The sequence below is a fragment of the Sander vitreus genome, chromosome 6, assembly GCF_031162955.1.
Source record: "Sander vitreus isolate 19-12246 chromosome 6, sanVit1, whole genome shotgun sequence".
NCBI lineage: Eukaryota > Metazoa > Chordata > Actinopteri > Perciformes > Percidae > Sander > Sander vitreus.
Window position 1 is genome coordinate 10,622,266 of NC_135860.1, and position 15,516 is coordinate 10,637,781.

A 15,516-nucleotide genomic window follows, 5' to 3' on the forward strand; every position below is an offset into this window, starting at 1 on the left:
GCAAAAGAACACTGAAAACCTTAACTGTCAAGTCAAAAGTGTCATTTGATTTTGTGCGTTTAAGAGAAATAGAAGAACTTTTCGATCAGTATTGGAAACCAAGCATGTTGCCTGAAGCAATAGAACATATTGGCACCATTCAGCAAGCAGATAAATTGCTGAACTTCCGCAAATGGGTTTGTTTATCCTGCATCCAGCAGTTCTCTTCTCATTGCATACATCAAAACCAGCTCTGACAATATGATTGGCTCAGTACAGCTACTGACGCTTACTTTACTTTTTTATACTGTACTTTCCACGGCGCTGTGAACCATTCTGTGAGTTTGTCCATGCAGTTCTGTGGGCTAAGCATGTGTTGTGTCAACAGCTGGGAGGCACAGTGGGGGACATTGAGAGTATGCCCTTCATCGAGGCCTTCAGGCAGTTCCAGTTCAAGGTGAAGAAGGAGAACTTCTGCAACATTCATGTCAGCCTGGTACCACAGGTAGGGCACACTGGTGAACACGCATGTCAAGTAGAATGGGATAACTGCAGGATCACTACATCTGCACTTTGTTTGTTTTTTGAAGGAAAGGTGCTAGAGAACAGTAAAAAATCCCCACTGGTTTATTTGTCACACACATTTATGCTACAATTTGGAGGTGGCTTTGCTTTTGTGTCCTCAGCCAAATACCACAGGAGAGCAGAAAACCAAACCGACCCAGAACAGTGTCCGAGAGCTCAGAGGGCTAGGTTTGTCTCCAGACTTGGTGAGTCTGATTACAATTTGCCCTTAAAACTTGGTGTTCCCTCCTGCATCCCAGATATAAACGGGCCATGCGTCTACTTTCCTTTTATGTGTAGAAATCTATATCCAATGATTCTTGGTTATGTATTCATCTCATGGTGTACACGACCTAATCAAATCTGACATGACATACAATCTAAGATGGTGTTTATATAGGAATCTTTTTAGACTATATCCATGTCATGTTGTATATTAGCTCAGACTTCTACGTCGACCCCATTACTTCCACAGAAGCTCTCGCCGCAAGTTTGTTTACTTCCACCCCGTACAATCCATTCCATCCATCTGGTCACCTGCACGCTCTGTCGCACCTCTCCCACGTCATCAGAATGCTTCCCCCACTGGATTACATAGGGCCGAACGCACCGTCTGGCTGCACAGAAAACCCGGACTGGACTACAGTGCTATCTGCACTTCACATACACCTATTCTCCAATCATTTGCAAATCCACTGACTGTCCCCCCTCAACTGCAACACCCCTCCTCCTCCCCCCACTAACTACACTCGCTGCTAACCGGGACAACCTCAGATCTCTCCAGCCTGCCCCCATCCCACCACCCTCTTACCATGCCAACTTTGCCGTCCTCAACACCCGATCGCTCAACAATAAAGCCCCTGCCCTCCATGAACTAATCCTTGACAACACTCTGGACTTCCTTCTGCTCACTGAAACCTGGCAACAACCCAACGACTTCTTCTCCCTCAACCAAGCATCCCCCCCTGGCTACAACTACATCTGCAAACCCCGCCCCTCCCGCCGTGGAGGTGGCCTCGCTGTTATTTTCAATCAGAACTACCGGATCACAGAACTCACCCTTCCCACAGTATCATCGTTTGAATATCTCGCCTTCAAAGCTCTTTCCTCCATGACAGTCATCCTCATTTATCGGCCACCTAAACCAAATCCCTCCTTCCTCTCTGATTTTACTGAACTCCTCACACTAGCCTCATCTCTCTCTCCACATCTGCTGCTACTCGGTGATTTAAACATCCACGTGGACTCCCCCACCTGCAAGCTCTCATCAGAATTCACCATTTTACTGGACAACTTCACTCTCACCAAACATGTCACATTCCCCACCCATGAAAAATCCATCCATGCCTCTTTCCCCTCTCTGATCACAAACTCATACGGTTCACCATCCCTTCTCCAACCCCACGCCCCCGCCTCCTCAGAGAAATCACCTTCCGCAACATTAAATCTATCGATCTCCACCATCTCTCTGAACTGCTCTTCACCACTCTCCACCTGGACTCAACCCTCACCTCACCTGATGACCTCCCAAACCACCTCAACTCCACCTTGTCTACCTCCCTCAACACCCTGGCCCCCCTCAAAACAAAAACCGTCAATTTTAACACCTCTTCACCCTGGTACACACCTGCACTCCGGAAAATGAAACAAACTGGCTGCCAACTTGAACGTCTGACAATAAAATCATCTCTCACAGTCCACCATGAAGCCTATAAACTCCACCTCACTGCCTACAAAGACACCCTCATTGCTGCTAAATCTGCCTACCTCTTCACCATCCTCATTGACCCCTGTCAAAACCACAGAACCCTTTTCTCCACAATGAACAACCTCATCAAGCCTCGGACCAACATCCGCCCTACCTCTACTCTGCAACTCATTCCTCCACTTTTTCGCTGACAAAATCAACATCATTTATCAATCTCTATCCCCTGTATCTGACCTCCCAGGATCTACTCCAGCACCTACCACGGCCCCTCTTCTCCCCATCCCTCCTGACCTCCCGACCCCTCCTCCACACTGCCTCCTCTCCCAGTTTGACTCGGTCACCACTCCTGAAATCTCTGAACTCATCAGCTCTTCCAAACCCACTACCTGCTCCCTTGACTCCCTCCCTACTCTACTCCTGAAGTCCTGCCTCCCCATCCTATGCCCCTACCTCACTAACCTCGTCAACTCCTCACTGTCCCTTGGAACTGTCCCCTCTGCCTTCAAAACTTCCGCTGTTACCCCAATCCCAAAAACAAACTGGTCTGGATCCCTCCTCCCTCAACAACTACCGCCCAATATCCAACCTCCCCTTTCTGTCTAAAACAGACTACAAACCCATCTTCATGCCAATAACCAATTTAAACCTCTCCAATCTGGTTTTCGCCCCCTCCACAGCACAGAAACCGCTCTCCTCAAAGTCCTCAACGACCTCCTCGCCTCTGCTGACACCGGTTCCCTCAACATCCTTATCCTCCTCGACCTGAGTGCATCCTTCGATACCATGAGCCATAACATCCTGCTCACCAGACTCAAAGACCTCTGTATCGAAGGTACTGCACTCAGCTGGCTCTGCTCCTACCTTTCCAACAGATCCCACTTCATCTCTCTCCATAACCACACCTCTGCCACAGTCACTCAAGGTGTTCCCCAAGGCTCCGTACTCGGCCCCCTCCTCTTCATCATCTACATCCTCCCCCTTGGTCAGATACTCCGCCACTTCAACCTGGACTTCCAACTGTTACGCCGATGACACCCAGATCTACCTCAGCACCAAATCCCCCCCCCCACAATCCTCCCTTCTCCCACATCAACTCCTGTCTGTCAGCTATTAAAACCTGGATGCAACACAACTTCCTCAAACTCAACAGCGATAAAACAGAATTCCTCCTCATAGCCTCCAAATCCACACTCAGCAAAATCAATGACCCCACTCTCACCATTGACGGCACAATTGTCTCCCCATCTCCCCAGGCCCGCAACCTTGGTGTGATCTTTGACTCCACCCTCTCCCTTGATCCCTACATCCGTCATGTCATTAAAACCTCCTTCTTTCATCTCCGCAACATCGCCAAAATCAGACCCTCTCTCACACCCCCTGCTGCTGAAAGACTCATTCACGCCTTTATCTCCTCCCGACTGGACTACTGCAACTCACTTCTTCTCGGCATCAGCTCTACCAACATCAACCGACTACAACTGGTCCAGAACTCAGCCGCCCGACTCATCACCCGCTCCAAATCCTGGCACCACATCTCTCCAGTCCTAAAACAACTCCACTGGCTTCCTATCTCCCACCGGATCACCTACAAAATCCTGGTCCTCACCTACAAAGCCCTCCACCATCTGGCCCCCTCATACCTCACTGACATACCTCATACCTCCTCTCCCCGTACCAACCCTCACGGTCCCTCAGATCCACCTCAGCCGGTCTCCGGTATCCAAAAGTCCAACCTCCGCAGTTTTGGGGACAGAGCATTCTCCAGGGCAGCTCCCAGGCTCTGGAACTCCCTCCCCCAAGAGAGCCGCACCTCTGAGTCCCTCACCATCTTCCAGTCTCGCCTCAAGACCCATCTCTTCACCACTGCCTATCCAGCCTCACACCCCTTCCCTTTTCATCTGTACCTGAATCTTGTTTTGTTTTTTGTCTTTATTATCTATACCTGCCCTGTAAAGCGACTTTGAGTTCGTGAAAAGCGCTATATAAATTCAATTTATTATTATTATCATCATCATCATCATCATCATCATCATCATCATCATCATCATAGAAATAAACGTATTGATTCTTTTCAGATAATGTGCCGCTGTACATCGCCCCTAGAAACCGCTGTCAAGGAGAAGATCTCCATGTTTTGTCATGTGGAGCCCACACAGGTGAAGTAGTGTGACTTTGCTGTGTTATAATAAATGATCTCACTTGAAGATTTATGTGAAGACTATGCTGCTAACATTAGTAATGAACTACTACAATTCATGTTGTCAACCCCTACATCTGTAGATGTGGTATTCTATTTGATAATACAAAAGGTAGATATAAGAGGGACATGAACTTAATAAGGATAACCGCTACTTCACCGTATGCTAGGGATGTCACGATACCTTACTGGTTTGGTGTAGAGGGGGTAAGGAGAGCGTGATTGAAATGTCATCTGGAGAAAACGTCAGTCTACAGGACCCACAGCCCGCTGCTCTAAAGCCTGTCCTCGCCACACAGCCAGCGTACGGTAAAGTCTTCCATGAGTTCACTCGGAACTCCCAGACAGTAAGCATGTTTAGTTAGTCTGTTTCCCTCTGCCGTTGTTGTTTTTCACATAGAACCAGGCTGGCTAAAGTTAACTTAACTGATGCTATAGACGTCCGCTAAAACAATCGCTAAAGTTAGCTAATGTCAGCTATTGGAGCTAACGCTGTGACAGACAACGGCAGAGAGAAACAGACTTACTTTCTGTTTGGCAGCTCCAGGTGAAGTCGTGAAAGCCGTTGCTGTAGATGTAACGTTGCGGTAAAGCCGAGCACGGAGATGAGGCGCTCTGTTTTTCTGTGCCGGTCAGCTTTCTTCTTCTCCAGCATTTAGCGGCAGACTAGAACACTTGTAGGCGTATATACTTTCTCTGTCAGGTCCGGAAGAATTGCATCCCCGGGTGCCTACGGTATTGTAGAAAAAGGAGTACCGTAATGTTTTCAGAATTTTGGTGCCGAAGTACCGGTTCTGGTGACATCCCTACTGTATGCTACTATCAATTAGGGTTGATATTGATTACATGGTAATCTGATGATGTGTAAACATGTGTGCCTTCATGTATTTTGAGAACTTTAGCCTCAAATGTCGAAAATCTTAAACAAAGTAAAAAATCAATAGTATACTGTACATTTGATTCATGGAATTGTAATGTTGACTTATTTTCTTTTTTCTGGGACAATTCTATTTAATTGATTAAGTTAATATGAAAATGTTAACATTGCTCAGCCCTTTTTTATCAATTACAAAACTAAAACCAAAGTCACATGTTGTTATCCTTTCCAGGTGATCTGTGTCCATGACGTCTCCTCAGTCTACAGAGTGCCCCTGCTGCTGGAGGACCAGGGTGTTGTGAGCTACCTCTGTCAGAGGCTGAGCCTGCCCATCGAGATGAGGCCCAGGAAGATGCTCGCAAAGTGGAAGGAGATGGCTGACAGGTGAGGACGTTTTGTCTTTGCTGCTAACTTTAAGCGTTGTAAAGAAATGGACACAAACCATTACTCTGCAGTCATGGAACTGTTTAATCACTCAGGCACTTCTCGGAATTATGTTACAAACCAAAGAATGTTGAACTCTGAAAGACAAATGTTCCCCAATAACTACAGCAGCACTGTGGAGGTTAAATCATATGAATACTGTAATTCACTCTCTTCTCAGATCTGCCCGTCTCTTGGAGCATGTCTCTATAGCCCTGGTGGGGAAATACACAAAGTTATCTGACTCCTATACCTCCGTTATAAAGGCCCTAGAGCACTCCGCCCTCGCCGTTAATCACAAACTAGAAGTCAAGGTATGGAAACATTTCACATTTTTATGTTTTTGTATAATGATTTTGCAACACTGCTTTTCAGTTTGTGTGTTGAATGGTGCTGTTTGTTATTACAGTACATAGACTCTGCAGACCTTGAGACTACCACTCTGCAAAATGAGCCTGTGAAATATCATGAGGCCTGGCAAAAACTCTGCAGTTCTCAGTGAGTAGATAGGCTCTCTGGTGATGCGACGTCCTTATGTATGCCACATGATGGCAGTAGAGTGCTGTCATGCCCAGTGGTTTATGCAGCTTCATGAAATGCTCAACAACTTCTGTGCTTTGTAGAAATTCACAATGTTTTTATTACATCGTCATGTACAGACCACACCTGCAGTGTACTTGCAGAAAATCACAATTGTTTGTCCTGCAGCTATTTTGTAGCAGGCATTTACATGGGGCCAAACAGGCTTTTGGAGCATTGTTTTTGGATGCATTAGTTTTTAAATGATAACCTTATTTAACTAGGAAGTCGCATTGAGATTAAAACCTCTTTTGCAAGTGAGACCTAGCCAAGACGTAGCAGCATCCAGCACATAACAGGACAATAACAACCGATCAAAACAGAAGCGATATATAAACGGTACAAAATACACTACATATTACAGTGCATTAGCAGGGCAGCAATATTTAATTGTTTAGTTATTTGAAGCAACTGCATTTTGCAGTGACCACTTCCCTTATTCTAAGTTTAAAATCATTTTCAAGTATATGAAGAAAGCTAATCAGATTATGAGCAATCAGATCAGCCTACTTTTGTAGCCTTTAGTATGTTATTGAACTAGCTTCTTAGATTGATGGGTGTTACATTAGCTGTTCAGCATTTTGCCCCTAGACTACCTCTAAATATGGAGAGATGGAGGATTTTAATACAGAGATCACAGAAAGTAGTGGCTGCCTCCGGAACATTTCTCCAATGTATGTGTAAATTGGCTCAAAATACTCCCAATTATGTATTTGAATTCAATCATATTTATGCTCTGAAAGGATTTAAACACATTGTGGTTTCATGTCATTCATGATGACATGCCAGAAAATTATGTTTGAATTGGTGCAATTATTACAAGCAAGTACAGGTTGTATCTCCATCACCTTAATTTACAGACATATTAATTTATGTCTTTGCATAGTATTTTGTAGTAGTATTATAGTATATAGTAAATTTTATACTAGCAGTAGTCTTTACACTGTTAGCAGTAATGTGGGGCTGTGTATACAGGGGTTTATATTGTGTAATGTTTGTCTCAAAGATAATTGGACTAATTTTATAAAATGAACTGAGGCGGTCTCTCTTTCCTTCCTCCCCACAGTGGTGTGTTGGTACCAGGAGGTTTTGGTGTAAGAGGGACAGAAGGCAAGATGCTAGCTATTAACTGGGCGAGGAAACAGAATAAGCCATTCCTAGGTAAGGGAGATTCGAAACTACGTTGTCTCATAAGTTCCGCCTTCTCCTTCATTATATCATATTGTAAGATTTCATACTCTAAGCAAACCTGATGAAGACTAAACTTAAAAAAAAATGTTGTTCCCTGCTATGTTAGATAAGTATAGATATGTTAGCAGTGTTTGGTATGTAGCTTCATACTTGCGTTACTGTGGATAAAACAACAAAGTTGTACAGTGTCCTGCAGAAGTTATTTGCTGCTTTTAACTCATGTTGTATTATTTCACAAGACTGAAACCTCCTAAATCAATATTAAATACAAACCTTGATTTGCATTGATTGCACAAGTATTCCACCACTTTGCTTGGACACATGAAAATCCTAACTGGTACAGCCCAGAGTATTTATATTTTGCATGTTAAGTTTAGTGCTATTCACCTGTATGGCACCCTCATGCTGTTTCGATGTGAAGAGCAAAATACAAAGAAATGTTGAAGGAACAAAGATCTGTCACTTGGAATTAATTGTGTTCTCCTGCAAAACCTCAACCTGAAATATTAAGCCCAAGCCACACAGAATGGACAAACCTGTATTTGATAGGCAGACAGAGTCCAGAACTTCAACTAGTTGAGAAAGGGCGACAAAACTTGCAAATTGCTATTCTATGAATGATCTCTGTGCCGCTTGATAGTTTGAGCAATTATGTAAAGACAAATGAGGAAAGAAATGTTTTGTTCAGGTGTATAAGTAGTTAAAGACCCACTTTATCCCTAATTCAAAGCTACAATTGCTGCCACATGTGAAAATTATAGACCTGATTAAGGACATGAATACTTGTGCAATCAGCTACTTTGTGTGTTATATTTGTACATCATTTAGATCCATTAGTAGAGATTTGTTCTGTTTTTGACATTAAAGAATCTTTTTGATCAGAAAAATGCTTAATCATAAAAAGTCCAAAGAGAGGCGAATACTTTTTATAGGCACTTTATAATCACATGCAATGTTGGTCAAGTAAGTGGTTTGCACAGTGGGGATCGTGTTTAATCTTTCTTTATTCAAGTCCTTATAATAGCTCTCATTATGCAAGAATCCTGCTGGTCTTGTTTTGTGCAGGAGTTTGTTTGGGCATGCAGCTGGCAGTGTGTGAGTTCGCCCGCAATGTTCTCGGATGGGAAGGTAAGATAATTGCGCAGTTCAGCTGGGGCCGCTGTATAAGAAGAGAAATTTGATTCCTACTGTTTTTAATTTAATGATATAGTAACAGTAGACCAGATGGGAAGTTTGATCTTAGATCAGTTTTGCTTATCTTTTTCAGATGCCAACTCCACAGAATTTAATCCAGAATCCACTCACCCCGTGGTAGGTTATCCCCTCTTATTTCTCACTTTGTGTATCCTCAATTCCTTTCCTCGCCTTCTCTCCTCGCGTCTTGGTCCCTCCCACATGATTGCAAGTGCCCACTCCAGGACTTTAGCCTTGATTGTCTGCTCGCCCACAATATTGGGGCTCTCAGACAAAAGGCCCATATCGAAAGCAAATTGGCATTGGCTCGCATGCAAGCACTCGAGCGCGACCTGTAAACCGTTAAACGCGAGACGACGCAAACTTTCGAGCTCATATCACATCCTATCAGCAGAGTCTTCACAAGAATTTGTTTATTATTATTTGATCTTGACAGGTGATTGACATGCCAGAGCACAACCCAGGACAGATGGGTGGGACTATGAGGTTGGGGAAGAGGCGGACTATTTTCAAATCCAGCACCAGTGTACTGAGTATGTATCTTCCTTGAACTAATGGTGGACTGTTGGCTTTTTGGCCTTTCCGGCTTGTTTTTCTGACGACTGGTATTTCAATGTTTTAGGAAAACTGTATGGAGATGTGGAACATGTTGACGAGAGGCACAGACACAGATTTGAGGTAAACAAATGTTTCCAGACTTTTGTCTGGGAGCGCAAAACAAATGCATACGCGACAGTAATTTTATTCTGCTGGTACATGCTGCAGGGTCTTGAGGCTCCGTTTTAATCTTCCGTTTTTCATCTTTGTGTCCAGAATCTACAGTAGTGTTGGAAGTATTATAGGATTGCCTCATAGCCTTATTTCTTAAAAACCTTTCCTGAATCCTTGAACCATTGCTCATTTTAGGTGAACCCAGAGCTGAAGCACCACTTTGAAAAAAGGGGTCTTCAGTTTGTCGGCGAGGACGTGGAAGGAGAGAGAATGGAGGTCATTGAATTGGATGGTAAGTGGAAAGCTTTATTAAAAATATGCATCCATGCGCTGTTGCTAATAAATGCAACATTCTGTATATCTTCTAAAAGCTTTTACCTGGCTGATCTTTAGGTTGTGCGCTTACATTTCTTTTGTTTCTTCTACATGCTTTGCCTCAGATTGTCATTTATGTATAGATATGTTAACCCTAAATTCCGACAGGCACGTCTGCGCTGCTTTCAGGCGGAGCCGCTGGAGCAATCGTGGCCACCCAAGACAATGCTTGTCATTCCACCAGCTGCGACGCAACGCGTCCTACAAGTGGCTCTCTGCTCTGCTAAAAATACACTAGGTCTATGTTTGATAGAGCCGCAGGGCGTTGCACAGGCCGTGTTGTATATCACATTACTACACTATTTTTAACATCTAAAACACAGCCACAAATCTTTGATCCATGTCCTTCATAACTGGACTAAATGGAAGAAACCATTTAACTATGTAGACTATTTAAATGTACAAATATCTAGGAAAAAAATGACCAAATCTGCAAGTCGGGCAGGCAAAACTGTCTGCTTCTGAAATACTCGCGGTGTGGTGTGACGCACAGTGCAGCCGGAACGCGGTGCATCAGCGCCTGGTGGAATCCCGGTGTGAGCCATGTGTTTTATACAAGTCGCATGCTAACTGTGTCATAAGTAGCCTAATGTAGTGGAGGTGAATGCATGTCTGTATTAATCCATTTGTCTTTGTTGTTTCAGATCATTGTTACTTTGTTGGAGTGCAGTTTCATCCAGAGTTCACCTCGAGGCCCATCAAACCTTCTCCTCCATACTTTGGTCTCCTGCTGGCTGCTGCAGGAAAACTCCAGAGCTACCTGGCCAAGGGCTGCCGTCTCTCGCCACGGTAAGCTCTGACACAGCAATGTGTTATTCAAATGTCATTTGGTGGAAGTTCAAAATGAAATTACTGCGTGATGCTCCAGCAGTTTATAGTTCAGATGTAAGTGTTATCTGACATTCCACTATGGTTTTTCTACAATAATGCAATAAATGTAAACCAACGTATCATTTCAGTGCTTTATATCCATTTTATTTTTCTCTCTGCACTGGCTAATTCAATTTAAAAGTGGTTATTTATGGAGTGGCATCAAATCACATTTAAGCACATGGAATATATTGTTTCCCATTTAATCTGTTAACTGACATTAATGCTGATTGGTTAAAAACAAATATCTACCTTACCTATGATTGGGACATTGCGTACATGGGGCAACAATTTTTACCATAGGTAATAAATACAAAGACATTACATTTTTGTTTTTATTAAACCCTTTACACTATACATTGTTGGCATTTTTATGCATCATTGAATTTACTGAAATGTCAACCTGAATGGAAATTTACAAGCCTATTTTTATTCAGTGTCATAATCTACTCTCTTACAGTTAGTTTACTGCAGCACTATGTCATCATTGCACCTGCAATCACAATAAAAGCAATCCCTCTCAGTCATTAGTGCTATAATACTCATTTGATGTATTCATCTTCCATTGCAGGGACACTTACAGCGACCGCAGTGGCAGCAGCTCTCCTGAAGTTGACATCTCTGAGCTGAAGTTCCCCTCTTTGTCTTGATACTAAAGCACATGTAGTTGTTGTGTTTGTGTATCACTTATGCAGATGAATGCCCAGAGGAAAAAAAAGAACTCTGCTCTTAACTGATGCTACAATACCATTTTTACATTATGATAGGTACAATATGTTGCTTAATATATTAAAGGTGCTCTGAGCGATGTCACGTTTTTTAGGCTACAACATTTTTGTCACATACAGCAACCATCTCCTCACTATCCGCGAGCTGCCGGTCCCCTGAACACACTGTAAAACAAACGCGGTCTCTGTAGACAGCCCAGGCTCCACAAACGGCAACAAAAACAAACTGCGCCAACCTGCACCACGAAACATAACAGCCAATAACCGACAAGAAGGATTTGGGGCTGGGGGTTGGGGGGTTTAGTGCGGGGAAGGGAGGGGACTGGATGAGGAGGAGGGAGGGGCGAGCTAGCCTCCGTTTTGTTTGACAATACTTTGAACGTCAACAAGAGGTGACGTCTCCCAACATTGCTTAGAGCACCTTTAGGTCTTCACTGATTGTATAAAGGTTAAGAGATTTCTTGATGTTAACTCTATGGGGCTTTAGAGTTGCTGAAATAAGCAGAAGCCAAGATAAAGTGTATGGGGAATTGTAAGAGACATTTTGGGATACCTGTACAGAAAAGGAAAAAATAGAGTGAGATATGAATGGTTAAACCTGTGCAATCTTTGCAACCGCAAGCTCATGATGCTTTGGCAAAATTGTGAGGCAATGGATAGTGTGTTTTGCAGTTAAAGTATAGAAACTTTTTAAGCATATCCAGCAGTGACAAATGGTCAGGGTAAGAGTCAGGGTCTGCAGGGTGACTTTAGCTCACCCGGTAGAGCGTGCGCCCCATGCAGCCCCATGAGTCCTTGGCAGCGGCGTGTGTTGGAATCTGACCCGCGGCCCTTAGCTGCATGTCATTCCCTTATCTCTCCCTTTTCCTGTCTATCTGTACTATCTAATAAAAGAAATCCTAAAAAGCCCCAAAAATTATCTTAAATCGTCCTGCATATCAATCCAATCCCATGTATGTAAATGCACATAAGAAACATTAGGACTTCGTACAGTTGTTTGCAACTTGTATTGCCAAAATTTTGCCTGTGTATCATGACAAATAGACATATTATTGATAGATTTACTTCTTTTGAAATGTTTGTCTGTCTTACAATTTTGTTTTATGTATTAATGTATTTCTCCTTTTTTAGATTTAATACCAGCTTACATATCATAACTCTCATTCAGGGTTACTCAACAAAAGTGAGTAAGTTACATGCCATTCAGGCTTTTAATAATCTTGCACTGTTAGTATATGGTGCGTACATGCAAATCTGTACGAGTATGAGATTAAACTGGACTAGAAGGGTGTGCTTTGGTGACTGGGATATATATATATATATATATATATATATATATATATATATATATATATATATATATATATATATATATATATATTGTCATAAGGTGACTTGTTAGGCATCAGCCAATATCAAAAGGATGATGGGTTATTCATTTCTTCATGAAAGTTGTAATGGATTATGCACTTTGGGGTGTTATTGCTTTAAGTGTTTACGCCTTAAATCTGACCTCACCACTTCTGCTTGCATGACTTTTATGTTTGAGACCTTTTAATCTGCTGACATCGACAAACACAATTTTGAACTCCATTGCCTTTTACTACCATATCTGACCCAGAACTTCCTAAAATGAATTATACTGACAATCCAGCCAACTCAAGTGACCCTTGAGTCAACAGTATTAACTGAAAAAGAAAGCTTGGCATATGAAAACATGTATTTAAACTGAAAGAAAAACCTAAAGCTCTGATCTCAAAACATCAGTAGCAGCCAACTGTAGATGATGAGCATCAAACTTCCATGTTATATTTTCTCTTGGAGTCAAATTTAGTGGCTAGTTAGAGTAAATCACTGCTACCAAAGCCTTCGTTTATCAGTTGGTGACCTAAATGTATGAAAGCATGCCGTATTTTTTGTAAGTATTTATGAAGTTCATATGCATGTGTGATGAGATATGTGTGGTCATTCTGAATAAATATATTTTTATTCCTCTTGAAAATCTGGCCTTTATTCTAGTGGAGCTGAGAATCATAGCAAGTTCCGCTTTTTACCAGGGGCATGCATTGATACTCACACGCACATCTTAAAGAGACTTAAAAGCTTTGTCTTCACTAATAGCACTATTAAAGGTGCACTATGAGTTCCAGCATGGTTTCAGCGCGATTTCATTTTTGTCTCAAATCGTAGGCATCTCTCCTTGATCCACTAGCTGCCTGCCCCCTGAATACACTGTGAAAGATCCCGGTCTCGGGAGACAACACAGGGGTCGTAAACGTCAAACACTAGGGGCACAGGCTGTGCACCAAAATACAACAAACCGCTCCAGCCAATCACCGATAGGGTTGGGTACCGAAACCCGGTTCCACTATGGATCCGGTTCCTACGCAAACGGTAGTATTCAGACCGGATTAGAACGCAAATTTCGCTTCCTCATTTCAGTACCGACTGAAATATTTTCCCTCTGTCGCTCCGGCCAGCGGCAGACTCTTTTTCTTTCTCCCTTTTCTGCCGAGTGGCAAACGTGCCTGCTCGCAGTGTGAAGCATGTGTCCGCGATATTCTCGGACATGCACTCTACTATCACTGCTGATAGACGGCTTTTTGTACACGCTCTGAAACGGATGTAAAAATATCACATTTTCTCTGTAGTCTACTGTTAGGCTAGCTATCGTAAATGTTGGCTAATTTTAAAATGCCATATTTTCCCTCTGGGCTCACCAAAACAGCCTTAAAGGCATATTAACCATTCACTGCACGTGATCGCTAGTAAACATATTACTAGTATACTAGTAATATGCTACATGCTAACATACTGTTAGTCTGTCGTTCAGGACAAGACCCTGTAGCCTGGTGGTGGGGGAGGCGGGACAGCCTCCCTAAATTGTCTGCCCTTTCAAAGTGTGTGTACAGGCCTCTTGGACACCATCTGAGAGAGTTTTCTCCTGTGCAGGACATGCCATAAGTCAGGAGAGGTGTCTATCTTGCCAGAGAAGGCAAATATGGTAATATTTCTGCAAAAGAACTGCTAAAGTTTGAAGCTGGTTGGCATACCAACTCAACAACATTTATTTTGTTGTTACTTGTTAATAGTGTAACTGTTATTTGTTAAGTTATTGTAGTTATGTGTTAGGTGACTTAGGTTTACTTATTATATATTTAAGTACTTTAAAACGTTAATATATTAAAATTATATTAACGTAATATGTTAAATTTAAAATAATTTTCAATTTTAGAAAAAATTCCATAAAAGAGCCTTTCTTTGATGTCATTTTTCAATTGTTCAAGAATCGGTTTAGGAATCGGAATCGTTTTAAAAGTACCGGTTCGGAATCGTAAAAATTCAAACGGTACCCAACCCTAATCACCGACAAGATGGGAGGGGGAGGGGGTTAGTGTCAGTCATGACAGTTAGGGAAACATGGGGGGGAGGGGCGAGCTTGCTCTGTTTTGTTTGAAATTTACTTGGAACGTCAACAGACGTGAGCATGCAGGTGTGCCCGTTTAGCTGGTGATCATGTTAACTGGTGATATTTGCATGAAATCAGTGAATATTCAACAAGGCCCTGCCTACTTTTGAAGAGCGTTCTGCTCTGCCTCCGCCCCTCGAGTGCCAGAGGTTCACATTTTCACAAAGTGTTTATACAACGAAACAACACACTAGAGATCTAGCTGGGATTCGAACCTGTGGACAAAAAAGCTAGGCAGACTAGCCTCTACATCACCTATATCACTATACTACACACTGCTGAAATGATTGTGTGATTTTTATCTATATATTGGACTTTTTAGTCTTAAGTTAACACAGGTTAACATATGAGAGAAATATACGCCCACGTTAACTGGTGATATCACAATTTAACATGGGCAAATGCAAGCCTCGAAACAGTAAAGTAGGTTCATCTTTGTCTCACATACCAAAACCTAACTGATGTACAACAAACTGGCATGACCCCAGTTAACACTTTATTCCGTTTTGGGGGTAAAAATGAAACACGTCAGTCATGCGCAAACGTGATCATTTATCATTGTTATTGTGGGCCATTCATACGAAGAATGTGTAGGCCTATCTCAGCGCAAACGGTCTCTTTCAACCTGTGCCACAAGTCAACTGATTATAG

At 42.6% G+C, this 15,516-nt stretch overlaps 1 protein-coding gene across 1 annotated transcript in view; it reads left to right on the forward strand.

Annotated features, from left to right (window-relative positions):
* Nucleotides 1-13,398, forward strand: part of LOC144519381 (CTP synthase 1-like) — a 16,237-nt gene extending 2,839 nt beyond the window's left edge. Inside the window, exons 5-18 of the mRNA XM_078252461.1 lie at nt 368-484; nt 666-749; nt 4,327-4,407; nt 5,558-5,709; nt 5,930-6,062; nt 6,158-6,246; nt 7,394-7,488; nt 8,584-8,646; nt 8,786-8,829; nt 9,149-9,245; nt 9,335-9,390; nt 9,619-9,715; nt 10,443-10,587; nt 11,240-13,398. Of these exons, the coding sequence (XP_078108587.1) occupies nt 368-484; nt 666-749; nt 4,327-4,407; nt 5,558-5,709; nt 5,930-6,062; nt 6,158-6,246; nt 7,394-7,488; nt 8,584-8,646; nt 8,786-8,829; nt 9,149-9,245; nt 9,335-9,390; nt 9,619-9,715; nt 10,443-10,587; nt 11,240-11,318 (1,332 nt within the window). The 3' untranslated portion in view covers nt 11,319-13,398. The remainder of the gene's footprint in view (nt 1-367; nt 485-665; nt 750-4,326; nt 4,408-5,557; nt 5,710-5,929; nt 6,063-6,157; nt 6,247-7,393; nt 7,489-8,583; nt 8,647-8,785; nt 8,830-9,148; nt 9,246-9,334; nt 9,391-9,618; nt 9,716-10,442; nt 10,588-11,239) is intronic.
* The last annotated feature ends 2,118 nt before the right edge of the window (nt 13,399-15,516 follow it).